A 19,416-nucleotide genomic window follows, 5' to 3' on the forward strand; every position below is an offset into this window, starting at 1 on the left:
GTTCGAACAACAAATTCAAAGTTACGATAGCTACCGGCCGAAAGGTTCTCTACTTGCTAGCTTGCTAGAGGAAATACCTAAAAGAGGTATATTAGCGAACCATAAGCCCTGGACGCTCGCCACTTGTGCAAAATCGGGTCACAAATACAAAAAAAGATTTCTGACCAGAATGTTGAGTCCCATGGACAAAAGAGCCGTTTCAGCTAGCCACGACGCTATCATGCTCGTTTTGCTACATCGCGTAGCAGAGATCTGATTGTGTAGAGTGCGTCATCTGTGTCTCTATATCTAGTTGCCGATTTTACAGATTGTGGAGCATGACACAAGTTCATCATACTGACATATACGCTATGTTAGAAAGATATAAGGCATTTCGCAAGTAGAAGAACTCAATTACCAGTTTATTAGTTCATTTTGTACCAATTTCAAAAAGAAATGTACAGTCTTCATATAAAACTCAATTGATCCCCAAATATACCCCAAACCCTTGTGTTACAGCGTAACTCACAACATGGCTACCTCTTTCCAAGCTCACGTCCACCACTCTTTTGAAGTCCCCTCTTCGGACTTACTTCTCAACCCTCGAGGTGTCCCCAGCCTCACCGGGACCGGGAGACATTCCATTGGCTCCCAGCATGGCCCGCGCAAGTCCAGCGGCGAGGGCAATTCAACTCTCGCTAATCTTGTGCAATCACTGGGACGCAGAGGCAGCAGTGAGTTGAACTCAGCTAAAATCATCGGCGCGGACTATGAGGCAATTCTCGACTGGATCCGCGCGGAGCGAATGCGAAAGCTACCTCCGGAGGGCAGTAGTTATGATAAAGTCCTTGTCTGGGCGCGCTTGTTTGTAGAACGACTGCACACGTTTGATTCGGCAATTCAGTATTTTGAAGGAGACAGCCGCATGGCGGCGGAGTTAGCATACATTCACTGTGCGAGCCTTCTCGAGGTATGTCCTTGGTGAAGTGGAAAGAGTCGGGGAAGCGAATACTAATGTCATTATGCAGTTGGGAGATGAAAATTCTAGTGCTCTCTTGGATGTCTTTGGTTTCTTCTATCGTTGCTCGACCGGTCTGGAGAACTTACTTCACCGAACGGAGTTGTTCATAGTCTCGCAGAGTATCAAGGACCAGCTGATTCTCGCTTTGGCAGACCTGGTTACCTTGGTCGTCGGAGTAGCAACCCACTGTCATCGCTCTCTTGGCAGTTTGGCCTCAGGATCTGTGTCGATTGATATCTATAGTCCTTTCACTGCGTCTATCAAGAGCTTCCGCGCTCGATGTGAGCATGTCTCGGAGATGATGTGGAGGCATCAGCTGCTGGGAGCGGGTTTCCATGAGGACAAGGGTATACTTTGGCTTTCTTCCTGTCGCATCTGTCAAACTACATGCTAACATATGGCCCTAGTGACTCAAGTGAAGACGGTCAAAAACTGGCTGGAACCTGAAGATCCCGTTTTGAGCAATATTACCGAATTTACTGCGCATTTTGCGCAGGAAAGAGAGGAGTCGACCTGCCTGTGGATGGCACCGTATCTGACTCGATTCCTCAAGAGTGAGCAAAAGACCTTGTCCATCTCCGGCAAGCCGGGATCTGGTAAGACCATCCTAGCGACGGTGATCAATGATTACCTGCAACATCCTACCGGAGGGGTCATGTACAAGTCCATATTTGTACCGATCAGTAAGTCGCACTGAAGAGTCGCTTTTCCACCCATCATACGCTAAAAATTAACCAAAGATGCACGTATCCCTGCCAACACGACGCCGCGCGCAACGGCAAAGTCTATTCTTTCTCAACTGTTTTCGGCGCGTATCGGGAACGTGCAGCTTTATGAAATCCTCTCGGATGCATATGACCACTGCCGGAAGTCAACTACCGAGGAGCAGTACGATAATGCCATCTGGCATGCACTCGGACTCGCCCTCCAAGCCAATCTGAAGGGTTCGCAGGAACTCGTCCTTGTCGTCGATGGAGCGGACGAAGCCAGCTGCGGACAGACTGCTCTAGTCAATCGGCTCAGAGATGCGACCTTGAACGCGTCCAATCTGAAGCTGATTATACTTGGGACACAAAAGCAGGAGACCTCTACTACACACACTGCAGTGCAGCTTACTCCGGAACTGATCTTCGATGATGTTGCCGCGGTCGTCCGGAAGATCTTCCAGTCCTGCTCTGCATTTTGCGAGCTGTCCGAAGAACAGCAGGAGGTAACCGTAATCCAAATCGCAGAAACTTCCGGTGGCTCCTTTTTGTGGGCTAAGCTGGCCGCGAAAAGGATTAAGGACGAACACGCGCCTCACGGACAGGACTTTGTGAAAGCTGTTGACGCGTTAGCCAAGGCAGGGCCCTCTATCACGGACCTTGTCGTTCATCGACTTGACTCGAAAGTGTCGGAGGAGGCAAAGAGAATGATGGTTTGGCTCGCCACTGCTATACGCCCTCTGACGCTACGCGAGTTGTCTACGCTTCTGTCCGTTCGAGTGGATAAGCAAACCATCGTAGATGTAGGGGTCGACCCGCTCATGCTCCTGCGACCACTCGCATCTCTGGTCTTCTGCCAAAATAACATGGTCTCCTTGCGGCATGGACAGATCCGCACAGCCATAATAGACACCGTCAACAAAGGCAAATTGTTCTCGACACTTGGGGATAGGCATGTGGATCTCGTCCGCAGGTTGCTTCTCTATGTCAAGCTAAATGTGACCGATGAGGACGAAATCTCCGAGACTCCCGTAAGCTTACAGAGGACGTCCAAACTACTGGAGCGGTTTCCACTCCTGGATTTCGCCCTCCGGTACTGGGTGGCTCATATGAAAACCGCACTGGGGACTGAGACAGATCAGCAGATTCACACAGTGGGAAAGGAACTTGGCCCATTCATCCCCACCAAGCCAGTTGCACCACGGCTAGAGATGACTTTATGGCAAGCAAAACCAACTCCGGTGCTTCTGTCCTGGCACAATCTCCAGACTTCGCTCTACCGGCAGACGCTCACAGTCGATCATCCGGCAACGCAGCAGGCGATCATCTGCCAAGTACTCTTCTACCGCGAGATACGAGATATAATGCCTACTGAAGCGAGCCATATCTTCTACCATGCGGCGATCATATGTCAAAAGGCGCTTTCCAGTCAGCACGTCATCACGCGGAGAATGATCCAGGATTTCCTCGAGAGCACCACCAATGAAGTCACCAACTCACGAACGGAGATCATGATCAGGCGGACTGAGATGCTCCAGCTCCTTGTTGAATGCTACAAGGTGCAGTACGGACAGAATAGCAGCATCGTCATTTCGACATTGACTCAACTGGTGGAGCATTTGAAGTACATTAAGGAAGAACGCAAAGCGCAGCAAATCGCAACTTCACTGCAAACGAGTCTCACGGAGACTGCTACTTCACAGTCGACTACGTCACACCAGTCCGACGGATCGTTGCTGGTTCATCTCCATGGTCGAAAGCCTAGTGTTCAGGAAGGCACAACTTTTGCTCTGGACGACATCGAAACCGATGAGCCTATCTCCCAGACAATGAACAGTCAGAGCTCGCTGTACAGGGAGATTGAGAGCCACATGCGGTCGATCAAAGAGGAGACAGCGAGCTGGTCCGAGCGCACATCTATGGAGTCGAATTTTCAGGAAATCATCTCCAGCACATCCGCCGCGAGCTCTTCTTCTATCGCAGCGGCTCAGAAGCTTGTAGAAATGTACTTGTCCCGTCATCAATGGCGAGACGCAACAAAGGCTCTGAAGGCGATTCTGCTCCGTGTTTGGCCGTCCTTTTTCACTCCATCGGCCCAAGACGTGGAGCTTCCATCAGAGAACGTTGGTCATTGTATCGACCTGGCAGAGCGCCTCAGGAACTGCTATCGCTTCAGAGGCCGTTCAGCAAAATCTGAGGATGTCTCCCTTCGTCTTTATTACAGCATGCGGCGAGGCCGTCCCATTGAAGATGGGCTGCGAGAGCGATTCACAAGGGACCTTCTGCATTTGTATGAGCGTAAATCTCAGACTGACAAGCTGATCCGCATCCATCAGGATATACTCGACGACTTAACGAAGCAATCTAAAGAAGATCATCCTGCGGTCCTTCAAGAGCTTCGGACATTGGCGGGCCTTACACGGCCGCGCTCAGCTGCCGTCGGCTACCATCGCCTAATTGTCCGGATTCTGAACAAGGACTCCAAGACTTGTCATCCGGACGCTTTTGAGTCTCTTCTCATAGTAGCAACAGAGCTTTTGGGCCAGGGGCAATACTTTGAAACACGCGAGTACTGGGAAACATTGTTCAATACCCTCCGGCACCCGAACATCAACCCGAAGCTTCAAGACCAGGAATTCGTCAAATCAGTCTATGAGCTGTACACGCAGTGTTTGCGTATGACCCGCGCAGGGCTCCATGTGATACACGATGTGACAGTTCAGTATCGCAGCATTTGTCAAACTAGATTTGGAGCCACTGCCTCGATCACCATTCAGTCTACGAACAAATTGCTGGAGATTTGTCTGGAATCCAAGCGATACGAAGCCGAAGCTGTCCAATTGTGCGAACAACTCCTCAATACTCAATCCAGTGAGGTTGATATTGACAAAGAGGGGCTCCAAGCAATACTGGACGCTCATTATGAGGAGCAGTACACATCAATCGCGTCGGCCAGCGCAGAATCTGTCTCCTCAGAGCAGCTACAACGAGTGATCACCATCCGACAGGATCGCCTGTCAACTTTGCGGTCTACCTACGGATGGGCCCACGAGGCATCCCTGTCTGAAATGAAAGAGCTGGTCCCCCTGTATACCAAACGAGGGGAGGTGCAAACCGCCGTATCGCTGCTCCAAGAAGCAACTCTCCAGATTGTTTCGAAGGAAACCTCTGCAACCAAACTCGCTACTTCCGCGCAAACCATTGCGTCCAGCTTCATCTCGATTGGTCAGGTCCAACAGGCAAAGGAGCTCTCCGAGGAGCTCTACCGTGAAATTGTGATCAAGGAAACCGGCGCCACGGATTCTGTCTTGCCTCGCGGCGGCCGTCAGAGCTTGGTCTTCCTCGCACACCTTCAGTACACTCTTCGAGAACAAAGAGAGGTCTCGCTCACGGTAAGCGATATTCATTCGGCCCTGTGTGCTGAGTACGTCTACTTTGAGCGATACCGATCAGAGGCTCGCTCCAAGTCCAGTACTCTGGATACCATAGTAGCCATTGCTGCTCGTCTGTATGGACTTCTTCGCGCCAGAAGCCAGGTGTCGACGGCCGCCCGTCTTGTAGAGGACCTCGCAAACTTCTTGGTCACGTCTCAGAAGGAAAAAGTCCAGATGAGCTTCGGCGAAGCCAGGGTCTTTATCGGCACTCTTTTAGATTACTTTAGCGTATATACCACTAAAAACTTCTTGCAGTCCGTGGCCATCGCGGGCTACCGCGGTGTGACACAGTACCTCGCCACAAGAGATTACCAGGCTGCCTGTAATCTCGCTGTGGCCGCTTTCAAGTACATCCAGGCGCACAATGGGTTCTCCTCCTCGCTAAGCGTCGTCAAGCTGCTTTTCAATCTAGGTCTAACCATCTCCGGTCAGAATCTGGAGCCGCGTCCAGATTCTACAACAAGAAAGCAAATGCTCAGCGCCTCGTCCACCATCATGAGCCCCACACTGGCATACTGCAAGCAAGCCAACATCGACCTCACCCAACTGGACCATGTGACACTGAACAAGCTGATCAAGCTTTTAGACGCACAAAGGGGTTATGCGAATCTAGCCTGGCTCCTGACGGGACTCTGGGATAATCGTGACAAGCACCCGCCCTCGCAGGAGGAGGCAACATACACACTCGCCCTAGGACGTATGCTCGTCATCACCCGCTATCTGATGGGCGAGTACATGGCCGCCATCCGTCTGGCCGAGGACATCGTATACAACTGCGTCCGTGTACATGGCCCCCAGCATCCGAGCAGTGATGAGATGACCGTCCTCCTATCACGGATGTACGCCAGCGTGGCACAGGGATATCAGGACCGAAAGGAGCACCGCGAACTCGCATACCGGTACTACAAGAAAGCCGCGGCGCTGCATGAGAACGCGCTCCGAGCCTTCGTCGATCCTACCTCCTTAGCTTCCCCAGCGATAGATTCAGGAACCAGCTCACCTAGCTCTGAAACTGGCCCGCCTAGCCCCGGCGAGAGATCGGAGGAATCGGGCAAGTATGTCCGGCAGCACCTGCATCTGCTCAAGCTAGCGGTGGAACGTTTGGGCAATTGGCCTAAGGACTATAAGGAATATGAAAGCCTGAATTCCGCTCTCTTCCAGGCATTTGGAGACGATCTCAAGGGCATTGAAGGCGTAGACAAGTGGAATCTGAAGGAATTTGGTTCTGGTCGCGCGGAAGCCAGCGACGATTTGATTTCACACAAGTCACATCCAGCATTCGGTCTGGGTGAGCGCTTCGCGATTGCTGTTTGATGGGTTGGCCGTACCTAAATTGAGTGAACCAGGCCTTATCTTTATTTTTTTTGTCTTCTTTCCCCGTTTTGATGCCCTTTGTATCTGAAATTTGATGAAGTCACTCTTTGCTTGATCTTCGCCTCGTCCTCCTGTTTGATGTCTTGGAGATGTACCTAAAAGTCGATTGAATTAATTAATCCCACCCCCCAATATGATCTTCACTTGCTCCTGAGGCATTCGATTCCTAATAGAGACCACAAGGCAGCAGGTAAGGAATAAAGTAGTACACTTTGGGGATAATAGCATGGCCCGTCTAAATATATAAATGGTTACTAGACACTAGTGTCTTTTTCATCTAATCTCTAGACATTTAAAGAGACATTTTAAATATAATAAAAAAGTAACATACATAATATCTCAAAACTCTTAATAAGGTCCGCATCAGCCCCAAGCTCAATGTGTCCTATCTCTAAAAGCCCTAAGTTGAAAACATGATTATTAACTCGCTATAGACTCTGTATGCGCAGAACCTTCCCATATCAAAGCAGGATTTCCAAACACGGAAATTCCTTCCTTTGCCTCTCATCTATGCCCATCCTTTACGCATGGTGCTCGGCTTGTGTACAGTGTACACTACCATGGATACAATGCATCAAGCCGGTTTAATTCATCCATTCATAGGAACTTATATACAGAAGAAGGAATAGACCTATATACCAGTTTGTTCAATAAAACAGGTAACTACTGATGGTAGCAACCCACTGCTCCGGTGTGACACCATCGCTTGAGCCAGCACCACCTCCATATTCCCAAGCAGAAATACCACCAAAATCAGAGTACATCGACTTCAGACTGGAAATGGTACTAGAAAGTCCCGAAAGAGACACCCATTCACTACCCTCGCGACCAGCGGTGAGAACACCCATAACAATACGGCTAGGATCCCAACCAGCACTGATAATGTTTTCATACGTGGTCGGCGTGCCCGCATTGCCCCAACCATCATAGAATTGCGTGTTATACCAATTGAACAGCTTGCCATTGGGACGTGTGGAGCTAGTAGCTGTTGCATCCAGCAGAGGCCAGCTTACATTATCCAAATTCCCCTCGTTGACAAGAGCGGTAGCAACTGGTGCGCCGGTTAGGATAAAATCGGTTCCAAGATCAGTGTCAAGCTGTTGGGCGAGCTTGACAAGAGCATCCAAAGAAACATTTTCCTCCACATCAAAGTCAAAACCATCTAGATTATGACTCCTTAAGATGGAGAGAATTTCAGGATAATAGACATCAAACTGTACAACAATGTTTGTTAAGTGTCCGACACAAGTTGTAAGATGCTTTGTAGTGATCGATTGTAAAAGAGAAAGCAGGGCACTTACATCAGTAGCTATTCTAGCCCAGCTACCTGCTGCAGCACCACCCATCATCAACGAGACCTTGACTCCGGCAGACTGCAGAGACGTAACCATTGGCCACAAAGGGTCCCAGTAAGTCGAGTTAATATCATTGTCATTAAGGTGAATTTGGGTCGGGGAGTCCAGGTGAAGTGATGCTAAAATCACATGGGTAATGCCACTTTGTTCAGTAACCAAGTCCGTGAGGTTGAACCAGTTGCCTGCAGAATCGGTAAAAGTCTGAACATAGATGACATTCCTTGGTGTTGCTGTGTTTGACTCTCGTTTTTGCAATGTAGGAAAGCCTACCACCGAGGACTGGAAAGTGAAGCTCCATGCTAGCCCGGCACCGAGCAGTTTCATGATGTTTCTATAGACCATGGCGGTTTAAATAGCTGTGCACACACAAGGCATGCAGTCTTTCAAAAAGTACAAGAGCGTCCTTGACCAGAGTCCAACAAGGAACTGCTTTTATCTCGAGGGGACTTGCTCCTTTTATAATGATTCATTCCACTCGATGAGTAGTTGCTGACAAAGGCTATCCAATTTATTGATAATGTATTATGTTACATTGCCCTAGCAAAATACTAAATATAATCTCCATCCTACTGTATACACCCTCTTACTTAGCTCTGCTTCTCTTTAGTTTGGGTAGTAATATCATTATACTTATCTGTCGTGGGTGGAGTTCAAAAGACACCAGAGAGAGACTCATGCTACTCTATGAACTCTTGGGGCGGTGGCGCCGGTGTTAGGGCGCAAGATGTAGTATATAAATGTAGCCTCAATGAAGCCAAGGCGGCGGCATAAGCCGTCTATATGAGGGAATGAGTGCAAAGGGGCCAATCTCAAGAACTCCAAGATCCCGGAGGGACTCTTATACGACTCGTGACCTTTTTCTATGAGAGCATGGAGTGCTTTGAACTGTCCATTGTCCAGTGGCCGATATTCCCTTGCCCAGCAATTGGATTGATCTAGAGCAGCGCCAACTATCGCCGAACAATACTAGTCTCGGCAGCCATGGCCAACTTTTGAGGATTTAGTATAAGATGTTACTTACTCCTCATTTCAACGCCATCCCGGGCCATGCAAACTGCTTACGGCACGTGGTCCTTGCAACTTGCCTGGTGTGTAGTATTGAGCATTCTCTAATGAATAATATTAAAAGCACATGTGAATACGTAGTAGATGGAGACATGGATCTCCGCTACTAGTGTCAAAAAGACACGATCTCTAAAGAACCTGCCGATCCGGAGCCTGCCGGATCGTCTATTTTCCATTGACGTGGGTTTATGAGTATAGGGTCGGAAGGTACTGAATTCTGTGTTGATTCATCAACATGGTTGTTGTTGGTAACTAATATGGGAAGCCTTAGGCTGGGAATTGTAGTAGGCGTTCTGGCCAGTCAGCACCCACCACGTAGGCCGCTCGCTTTGAGCAAGCCCTAGCAAGGTAGTATAAAAAAGGTCATTCTTACCATGTCAAGCATCGGGGTGGACACCAAGAGCAGAGAACCTACATATAATCACACACTACATCTTTTCTGGCAACAAGTTTATTGCCTTAGTCCAATCAACACCCAGGATCTCATCGTACCATGGAAACTGCCTAGTCATGCACCGCAGAGATAAAAGTAATATAGTTACGTTCTCGACACTATCTAAAGGACTACTCTTTATTATTCAATAATATAGACGAGAGGCTCATCAACTCGGCGAATACAACGCATAAGAATCATCTGGCGGGGAATGGCTGCCACCCACTACCCTGTCTGCATATATGAAGAGGAATAATTCGTGATCTACCTCGATAATATGTAGGGTAGGAAACTGTTGTAGTTGGACATGTCCAAGAACAGGAACTAGACCTGCTCCAAGTCCATCCTTGTTCCGATAGCAGTGACTTACTGTAGTACCACAATGACCAATTAATTCTGATTCCTTATATGTTATTGAAGTACTATATTTCTTTATTTAAACCATGCTTACGTTATACAAGCTAGTGAAGAATAATAAATAAAAAGCCAACCATATGTAACTTTATGTGCAAGCAATGCACGAGAAATATAATTATCTTGTCGTAACGACGGTTGGAGGCTTGACTATGATATTAAAAACAAAATGGGAACATTTCAATCCACCATTAAGCGGGCTACGTACTGGGATATATGATAGATGTGTTCATCATCACCAAGATTAGGTTTCTTGATAGCATCCCAGCTTTATTCAGAGACAATTTGCAATATGACATGCGGCGCTAAGTATAAGCCTAGGCCGAGCTGTCTATAATACTGAGTCGCAGCTTTTGTCGCTAGCAGTTAGAATAAACAGTGGAATTATCACAGTATTTGGAGGACTAACATGCAGACTCCGCAGGCTTCTAGTTGTATGACTGTGGCCCACGCACTGATGATTGATGATGATTGACGATGTGAGTATAGACATATGCTGTTACGATATGTACAACTGAGAACAAAAAAAGAAAAAAAAAAAAAAAAAAGGAACGGTTGTCCAGATCCGGTTATGATGGTCAAATGATCTTCATGGAGTTCTGGAAGGATTTAAATCGGAGAGGAGCTCATGCAAACCTAGACTAGATTACCGGCTATATACGTACTCATACTTCAGTGATGTGAAATTTCGATCTGGTGCAAGCGTTTGTACAACGTCGAATACGATAGTTTTATTCCATCCCGAAAGTGTGTAAATGCCTGCTAAAGGCATAAATCAATTAATATAAGTTCTATGTGATTGCATACCCAATATATAGGCCAAGGTAATACTCTCGGAGTATAGAGAAGTGCAAAATTTGAATTGCTTGAATGAAATAAGGGTCTGATTAAGACCCCTGAAATCCGCACTCGGAAGACGGCACTGATCATATACTATGCAGACTCGGCACGATCAGAAGGTTGCATGCAGTGATAGTTGAAGCTTATACAAAGACGAAAAGGGAAACGACGGAGGCTGCTGGCCCCCATTATGGCCTAGACCTCGGCGCTAGGCAGTTTACAGCACAAGATCTACACAGCCGGACACGCCGATTGGCTGGCTTTTGAGTTCCTGAATATCAATCGATGTAACTTTGCGTGCCTCAAGAATATGGCCTTCTTCTTTTTGTCTGGCCCTAGTAACTTGTAATTCACTTGCATGAGCAAACGAATAGATAACAATGAGCATAGCTAGGCATCTTGAGCTTCAAAAACATAGAGTCGAGAACGGAAAGTGCAGGGGTTGAAGGGAGCTGATGAGGCTTCCATACGCAACTAGTTTTAGGGCTAATTTAGCCCTAACTACGAATTATTTCATGCATTGGAGAGCCCTTGATTCCCCGCCATAAGCCAAAGCCACTGACGATCACGTCGTTGTCCTATCGGCTGTATTTTGATGCTAACCTGACGATCTGGTCGGCATTCAACGGAGCCATTTTCCTTTAGATTTCAAGATTCGATGGGAGGCAGTGCTGGCTGTCTACTATCAGAGTTACTCATTCATCACTGGTCCAGCTGGAAGATGCCCTTACGCCTCCTGCCAGAGCCTTCTTTAGGAATATAGATGTGTAAGAGCATAGCACTACTGCAAAATTTCAAAGTAGACGTGGTCTAGCATATGCCGCTACCTTACTGGGGTTACATTGAATGGTGTCATTGCCTGCTACGGCCATCCTAAAGAGCTCAGGAGTAATCATTTGAACGGCTTGGATTATCAATTTGGTGAGCTTTCGTTTTTGAGTCGAAGTGAAAAAGAAAATAAAAATGGAACTATCATGTAAGAAAATAGGCTTGAAATAACAACAAGAGAGTAGAATGGCCTCCTAGGTAGATATAAATATGTAATTGTACCTCCTCAACTAGACAGACTATTCTCTAAAACAACAACGCTTACCTACCTGGAAACGCTCTTCTTTCCCATATTTCTCCTGGAACATTCTCCTTCACATCCAGAACTCTATCAAAAAATGGGTATCTCCCTCAAGACAGTTATCTCCCTGCTCCTCGCAGGCGCCGCGGTAGCTACCTCGAAATCTCGACCACTTGCATCTCGATACCGTAGCCAGGCCAAAGCTGCCTCCGTCGAAAGTTTCAAAGAAGATGCCACTGGAGAGACTTCAGGCACTTTCTACTTCCCCAGCTGGGCCGGTGCCTACTTGAATACCTCCGACGTCACGAGCGCTACCGGCACCTTCACTGTCCCGACCATATCTGTACCCCCGGGCGGTGATTCTTCTACCAATTACTGCGGATGTGCCTGGGTTGGAATTGACGGTGTCACAAACCTCTGCGACGGTGCTCTGATGCAGGCTGGTGTCGACTGGTGCATTCAAGACGGTGTTGCAAGCTACTCGGCCTGGTATGAGTGGTGGCCCGCCGAGGCGCAACAATTCTGGGATGATGTTACTGTTTCTGCCGGTGATGTGATTACTGTGTCTGTTACTGCTTCCAGCACCACTGGTGGCAGCACTACTCTCGAGAATACGTCTAATGGCCAAAGCGCCTCTTACACCTGGTCCGGAGAGTCACCAGATCTCTGTGAAGTGACTGCTGAGTGGATTGTCGAAGACTTCACTATTGGCGATGGCATGGTCGCCTTTGCGGACTATGGCTCCGTCACTTTCACCGGCAACAGCGCTGTTGTTGGTGGTACTACTGTTGGCCTTGACGGTGCTTACATTGCTGAGATGGTCTCTACTACTGACGGCTCTGATGTTATCAGCGAAAGCACCATTTCTGGTAACGATATCACTGTTACCTACCAGTGAATGGTTGGACTATGTGATGTTTCGTCTCGTTCAATTCCTATGTAATTTATTTTTATGAATGCTCCCAGTATAGGTATAAAAATATATAGATGCGAAGTTCGCAAATGCATAATTCTAAGGAAATTTTCTCCACTAAAGTTACTGTGCCAGCAAGTGGTTGCGTGGGTTCTCTTCGAATTAGGAAGTTAGGGCTTCTTGGTTGATATTTCCTGTTTGGGCAACACCAGTCAGTAAGCTATACATGCCTCAACAGTATCCAGGCACATTTATATAGCTATTGTTAGGTGATCTATACAGAGATATTACTTGAATGAGCTGGTACGGTACTCATTTTTTTTTTCTACTTCGGTGCCTATTCTATGCACGCAGCAGATTATCACATTCATAACACAATCAAAGAATTCAATTTCCAATTAGCCTTCATTGTACGTTGCTGTTCGGATACCTGCGGTGCACTGCACCATTGCACCGCTAATGCAAAATGCAAAATGTGATAACTAGTTAGTATATAGATAGATGTGACAAGAATGGAAAGAAGCTTGGTTATGAAGAGAAAGCACGCCACCCGAATAAACAGAAAAAAGACAAATATCGACTTCTTTTCCTGCCCCAACCATATAAAGATGAAATGAGATGGCATCTATAGAACAAAAGAATGATAATTATTCGTTATAATGGTACACCTAGATCTTGTTAGTAGACGCAATAAAAGACGGAGAAAAGGCTCAAGAACAGAACTTACAAAATAGTCAGGTAACCCCCAACACGTATATCCTAGCCTCTTTGCCATCTTCGCAAATCCCTCCGTCTCAACCATGTGATAAAATGGAAAAGCAGGGAACATCGCTCCATCACGATGCACATCGGCTTTCACCATCAATGCCGTCCCACCGACGCCATCCAACTCTACCACTCGATTGGGATCATATTCTATTCCATCAGTGCTCGCCATCCAGGCCAACAAACTTCGGTAGGTAGCTAGCTCAGCGTAGCCTTCCAGAAGGATCTCGTCGGGTCCCATATTCGACGCAAGTTCAAGCCCCACGTCGCTTTCCATCCACGAGTTGTAATCGTATGGTCGCACATCCATCTCATTTGTCTCTGGGTTGAGGAAACGCTGGTAGCAGTTCGGGACAAGAACCGGCTTATCATGACGGGTAAGATCCTCTATCAGCGTGGTGGGAGTCTCGACAATATCCGCATCTAACCACAGAACCCAGGATGTCGAAGGCCCCAAGGTGGTAAAAAGCAAGCTATTCCGCGCACGACCCATTGCCTCACGTCGCGCCTTTTGATTTTCTATCTTATGTCTCTCCTTCTCGTCCTGCGACTGCAGCGGGGGATCGAAATCCTGTCGTAGAATCGTCACGCTCGCAAACCGATCGTCAACGGGTCCTGATTGTGTCTTTGCGACTGCTTCTTGTAGCGCAACAGTGGCTGCGTTGCCTTCGCTTGTCTTTGGGAGTATGAATCCCAATGAAATGAACTCATGCGGATACTGAAGTTTCATTAAATTCTCCCAATAGCCCTGGTAGAAATTCATCATGGGTGTCAAGATGAGCACGCGTTCTCCTCTTTCGGCCGATGTATCCGACGTGGTAAGGTCATTCATGTGGTAATGCACAACAGGGGGTGGCGCTTGGTGGCCATCGGCTCGCTGCGGCTGTTTCTTGGGAAAGGGTTTTGTCGGTGGTGAGAGGGGATGTGCGGCTGCATCTTCTTGTCGCTGATGAGCGGTTGCCGGTATCGATGATGAGGATGGGTCCCAGAGGAAAAATATGAAGCCAATCGCTAGAATGGTCGCGAGGATCAATGTTATAGGACTTGTTCGTCGTAGAGACCGCGAAAGGGCCATGGTGGCCTTGCTGCCTGTACGAGGAGTGCCTTCTTTTTTTTATTTTTCTTCAGACAGCTTCCAATACCCGCGAGAAGATTTCCACTCGACCCTGATTCTAGTCCTGGCTCCGATTCCAATAGCCAGCGTCGTTTGAGGGAACGGGGTTTTTGGGGGGGTTGTCTCGGAACGAAGCTTGATGGTATTGCGTGGACTTTCGTTGATCCTATACTGTGTAAATGCAGCGAAGACAAGAAGACTGTGGTGCAAAATCGGCCATGATAGAACTATTAAGGGAAGCGCAATGCGAAATGAGGCTGGAGGGCTCAATTGGCCATTTGCAGAAGAGGAGGTCGTCTTTGCAACGTGTTGCGAAATTGGAGATCTTCGTGACGGACGCTCCAGATCGCCCGTCAGAAAGGGCGCGCGCTGATTGGCTGGCGGCGATTCTCCGGAAGTAGTAATATTTCTGAATTGAAAAAGATAACTCTAACTATTATAATATTCACATGCATGTGAACATTTGTGGATGTAATTTGTTCATTCTTCGCAATAATCTAGCTACAATTTGAATAAGCAGGTCTATTTTCATATCACATGTCATTTAGAACCGCATGCAGTGCAAATGGGTATCATTATCAACACCAGTTCTGTCAGTCAATCAGTCGACAACCTATGGCAACCATCTCATAACGCCTTCAAAAGCCACCAGAGCCATAGCATTAGCTGGAAACGCGCGTAAAAATGAAGGCAAGAATCCGCGCCAATAGCCTCTCCATCCGCCCTCGCGGCCTACAGCAATGGCAGCATCTTTCCATCGACGGAACCGCCTCTCGCCGTCACCATGAGAGCCTCCCAGCGGATCTGTCATCAGTCGATTCTTGATTACATCGGAAGGATAAGATGTGATCCAGAAGACTTGCGCGGATATTCCACCTGCCCAGAAATTGATCGCGGGGGCTGACAGGTTGGTCTTCTCTTGCATCATGCGTGTTATGATATCGTAGGAACCCCACCAGAAGAAGAAGAACGATCGGAAGATGAGCGTTGCGCAAAGACCGCGAAATAGTCCGGGGATACCATGACTTCGGAGCTAGTAGAGGTTAGTACAAGGTCAACATGTCCCTTGAAGGAAGTGCAATTCGACACTGACAATTTTGTGTGTACAATCAATAGGACCACTGTACATCCGCTGCTTCTTGTCTGCGGCGTATTGGACTTGTAGTCTGGCTTTGACATGCTCGACTGGCGCGGCGATGAAGCTGACCGTGCATCCAGCCATTATACCTGCAATACCATGACCAAAGCTCGGTAAAGTATGGAGGTCTTTTTGAGATGAAATAAATGGTATTGACTTGCGAATTTCGGGGTTGGAAAATACGTTTTCGAGAAGCAGACGGCGATAGAGAGTGAGGGATCCAAGCATCCTGCAGTTTGACCATAAGTTCCATTGTTTCTGGCCCTCCTATGATTTGTTCAGTGTCCGAGACTTACACAGAGTCCATTACCATCCACCCGACCAGCGGGGGCGTTGCTCCCTTGTACATCCCGCCAAACCCTTCCTTGCGAACAGTCTGCAAAACACAATCTAGCGGGCCTTTGAAGCGGCCTTTGTCGCTTGTCTGCAACCTGATTTTGATGGTGTCGAATCTGCAGGTAAATCTCAGATTAGCGTACTATCCAGTAGTGGTATGCCGTGATATTTCGGACAAGGGAAAAAAAAAAAAAAAACGTACGGATGGCCGACTACCAAACTCAACCATATTGTGTTAGTCAACAGTGCTGTAATTCAGGGCGTAGACAAAAACCTACCACTCAATTTCGCAATGCCAGAAAACACCCCGGCCACGAACCCTTTATAGTCGCGCTTGGGTTTTTTGGCATGGTCCCGTCTTCCATGGCCATCTTCCATCAGCACCGACGCGGTGTTCTGCGAAACGCTTGTTGGGGAGGACATTGTCTAGGGGCAGGGGACTTGAGAGGGAACGAGGTTATCTATAGCAGTATGCAAAAATCTCCATCGAGGAAGAGATATAGATATATATTCCCCAGTCAACTGAGGTGCTTCCTTTCAAAGAGAGATAATAATGTCTACTCCAACAGAGGAGAGCATCTGCCATGGAGGGAAGAAGTCAGAGCAGCTTTAGTTAGAATAAAGCTCAGGCCGACAACGGCGGTCATGTCGGGGACCTGAGGCACTACTCCGGGGCGTCTTGGCGCGGTGCAGCGCGGGGTTGACTAAGGCAATCCTCCAGTTTTTCAGTTAAACTAACTTAATTGCTACATCTGTGAATTCACAAGACAAGTCAAAGACATGAACGCATCTAATGGTCGAACATTCTGGGCTGCGCAACGCGCAAGTGACTGGCTAGTTTAATCATGTATGTATAATATATGACATTGTTGTTACAGACTGAAGTAGAGATCCTGGAAATGTACACACCCGTATGCATCAAGCTACCGGTGCATGCCATTCGTATGCTAATGAATGTTAATCAACAAGAACGTAGAATAGAAAACAGAAGACAAGAAAGCGGCTGTTTGCTTCTTGTCGTAACACATTGGGGGTATACAGATAGTAATCATATCGAACAAGCGTCCCTAAGGGAATAGAAAAGAACACCAGAATCTCCCGAGTTCGTGGCAGGGGAAATGTAGGAGATAATAATGAGACATCACAAAATTGCTCCAACGCCTAACATGCAAAAATTTTGGATAACAAATCCGCGTTTAAACGGCTATATTCAGTCGAGCGGACCGGGCCATGTACCAGGGTCCAGATGCAAACTGAGGCTCATCGACTTTTGCTATCCTTTGAACGAGGAGATACATGTCGTTCCCGCTCGCCAATTGAGTCGGGCTTCCGGGATGGTGTATGGTTATCCGGTGCGTTCGGTCTGGCAGCCATATAGCTGTCTGTCTCCTCGAGAGCAAGCGGGGTCACTGGACCAGGGCTGCCGAGAGGGTCCAATCGAGGAGCCGAAATCTCAGTATGGCGTGATTGCGAAAGACTAGCTGCCACCAGCTCGCGATATTGTCTCAGAGCTTCCCTGGATCCTCCTCCCGATGCGACGCGATACCCAAAAGATCTTGGATGGTGGTTGGATGTCGCATTCGACAAGGAAGCGTTGGGCGTGCTATTGGGAGATTGATATACAGCAGGGTGAAAACGCGGCAAGTTACCCAGGTACATCGCATTGTCCTTGGGTGTCGCCTTTGGCGATACAGGGCCTGATTGGACTGGCATGGCTAAGGATGGACCAGACGAATGCGGCATTCTTTTTGTGGACCGAGCAGATGCAGAATTCGAGGCGGAGGATGCAGCTGGTCGAGAACTTTTCCGCCGGGAAGATTTTTTATCGTTTCGCGTGTTGTGGTTCTTTAATGATGGGCGGGGATCTGTAGGGGGGGGTTCTGTTAAGTACAGACCGTATTCAAAGCGACCAGTGAGCGGCGTGATGGGGAAGTCGTCAAAAGAGCGATTCAAGTTGGCACGAGGAATAGGAATAGGTTGAGAGCCTGCGGTGGACTCGTAGGCCTTTTCGATTGCAGGTGGGGGAGAAGCTGGCGGTGTCTCGACTGAGTCGGGTGGGAGGAATGATGTGTTGATTGGGGACGTCGAGGTTAATTTTCGTAGAGAAGAGGATGAGGATACCGGGGTCGGGGGGCCGTGTCTCCTTATAAGACTTGCAAGATGCTCTCGGGCACTATTGTGTTCGCTGGCTTGGAGGTTTCTTGGAGGTGGAGACAGATGATGCTGGTCTGCGAATAATCAGCAGCCAGTCCTTGCACTAGCAAACACATAAAAGGACGGTGTAGCGAGGTGATGTTGTGGGCAAATCAGAGCTCCGTGACACTCCGCTGAGGGGGAATATTGCAGACGTGCATGTAGGGATGAGCGATCATTCGACAGTGGACACTATCTAACGATCGAAGAGCGGGGAAGCGACGACTTCGCAGTGCAACCCCGCCAAGGGGGATTGGGGAAAAAAAAAAGAGTAAAAAAAAGGAAAGGAGTCTTACAAGAGGGTCGCGGGGGAGATATGGAACTGCAGGACGAGGGATAGTGGGAGGAAGAGGAAGAAGAAGAGGAAGAAGGGCGTCGAGCGTTGTTGACTCTTCTTTCCTTGGCTGCCATGGCGGTACTCATACGGTTTCGGCGGTACGGCCAATACGCAGGTAGGGCTAGAGTCGGGCGGCGGTAATGATGGTATTTGGTAATCGCATTACCGGATCACGGAGTTCCTCTTTGAGCCGGCGGAGTCAGCCAATGAGCGGCGAGCTGCCTTGGTCAGCGTGCGATGTCGTCATTTAGTTAGGTAGCAGGACTGAACTCACTCATATCACTGTTTTATTTTGTTTTGTTATTTTTTCAACCTTGTCTTGCAGGTGATGTCTGTGATATACCAGGTGCGTGCGGCAGGCAGGCACATAACGTTGATCTTCAGGTGGCAAAGACAGGCTGGTTGGTCAGCACTATAACAGCAACAACAACACTTTCCAACGGCGTCATTCAACACGCACGCTTATCCCAATGAGGAAATGCGCAGATGAGTGCTTCATGTAAAGCGCGCACTGGGCTGGACTTGGAAAAGGAGCAATCAGCGTACCTAGTGCTGGAGTCGGTCTGACTGCTCACTGGAATCAGAGGGGAAATTCAGGCCTTGGATCGAAGTGTTGCAAATGGAAGCTGACCGATAAATCAAAACGTGTTAGCATCGAGGCTATATATATGAATATTCTTCACGCATGTCAGGTCACGCAGCAGAGGAGATCCTGGAAAACAAGGAATCTTGCTCGCAACCCACTGTATCAACACACACACACACACACACACATACCCCCCAACTTTTCTCAAGCAAAGTACGGAATGACTAGGTTGGTAAGTCGTACTAACCAAAGCCGCGTAGGAATAACGATAACAATGATAATAAAGGGTGGTGTGGTACCGGCCTAAGCCGCTTCCTAACAGGACGGATTCCTCTTTGGGATCTGT

The 19,416-nt window shown here is 48.1% G+C and overlaps 6 protein-coding genes across 6 annotated transcripts; 2 read left to right on the top strand and 4 right to left on the bottom strand.

The window, feature by feature from the left end:
- Positions 1-511: 511 nt before the first annotated feature.
- UA08_01730 (hypothetical protein) lies at positions 512-6,452 on the top strand (the record flags this gene model as incomplete). Its single annotated transcript, XM_020261427.1, has 4 exons — positions 512-949; positions 1,008-1,347; positions 1,408-1,683; positions 1,741-6,452. The coding sequence occupies 4 exons, from the start codon at positions 512-514 to the stop codon at positions 6,450-6,452; spliced, it is 5,766 nt and encodes a 1,921-aa protein (XP_020123448.1).
- Positions 6,453-7,159: 707 nt separating this feature from the next.
- UA08_01731 (hypothetical protein) lies at positions 7,160-8,191 on the bottom strand (the record flags this gene model as incomplete). The annotated part of the gene is made up of 2 exons (XM_020261428.1): positions 7,160-7,726; positions 7,814-8,191. The coding sequence occupies 2 exons, from the start codon at positions 8,189-8,191 to the stop codon at positions 7,160-7,162; spliced, it is 945 nt and encodes a 314-aa protein (XP_020123449.1).
- A 3,594-nt stretch (positions 8,192-11,785) lies between these two features.
- On the top strand, positions 11,786-12,586 carry UA08_01732 (hypothetical protein; the record flags this gene model as incomplete). Its single annotated transcript, XM_020261429.1, has 1 exon — positions 11,786-12,586. The coding sequence occupies one exon, from the start codon at positions 11,786-11,788 to the stop codon at positions 12,584-12,586; it is 801 nt and encodes a 266-aa protein (XP_020123450.1).
- A 662-nt stretch (positions 12,587-13,248) lies between these two features.
- Positions 13,249-14,441, bottom strand: UA08_01733 (Mannan polymerase complex subunit MNN9; the record flags this gene model as incomplete). The annotated part of the gene is made up of 2 exons (XM_020261430.1): positions 13,249-13,269; positions 13,329-14,441. The coding sequence occupies 2 exons, from the start codon at positions 14,439-14,441 to the stop codon at positions 13,249-13,251; spliced, it is 1,134 nt and encodes a 377-aa protein (XP_020123451.1).
- Positions 14,442-15,093: 652 nt separating this feature from the next.
- On the bottom strand, positions 15,094-16,377 carry UA08_01734 (hypothetical protein; the record flags this gene model as incomplete). Its single annotated transcript, XM_020261431.1, has 5 exons — positions 15,094-15,513; positions 15,574-15,847; positions 15,915-16,070; positions 16,157-16,202; positions 16,233-16,377. 5 exons carry the CDS (start codon positions 16,375-16,377, stop codon positions 15,094-15,096), a joined length of 1,041 nt encoding a protein of 346 aa, XP_020123444.1.
- An 837-nt stretch (positions 16,378-17,214) lies between these two features.
- UA08_01735 (hypothetical protein) lies at positions 17,215-18,558 on the bottom strand (the record flags this gene model as incomplete). The annotated part of the gene is made up of 2 exons (XM_020261432.1): positions 17,215-18,182; positions 18,444-18,558. 2 exons carry the CDS (start codon positions 18,556-18,558, stop codon positions 17,215-17,217), a joined length of 1,083 nt encoding a protein of 360 aa, XP_020123445.1.
- Positions 18,559-19,416: the final 858 nt, after the last annotated feature.

Source organism: Talaromyces atroroseus (genome assembly GCF_001907595.1).
Source record: "Talaromyces atroroseus strain IBT 11181 chromosome Unknown scaffold_1, whole genome shotgun sequence".
NCBI lineage: Eukaryota > Fungi > Ascomycota > Eurotiomycetes > Eurotiales > Trichocomaceae > Talaromyces > Talaromyces atroroseus.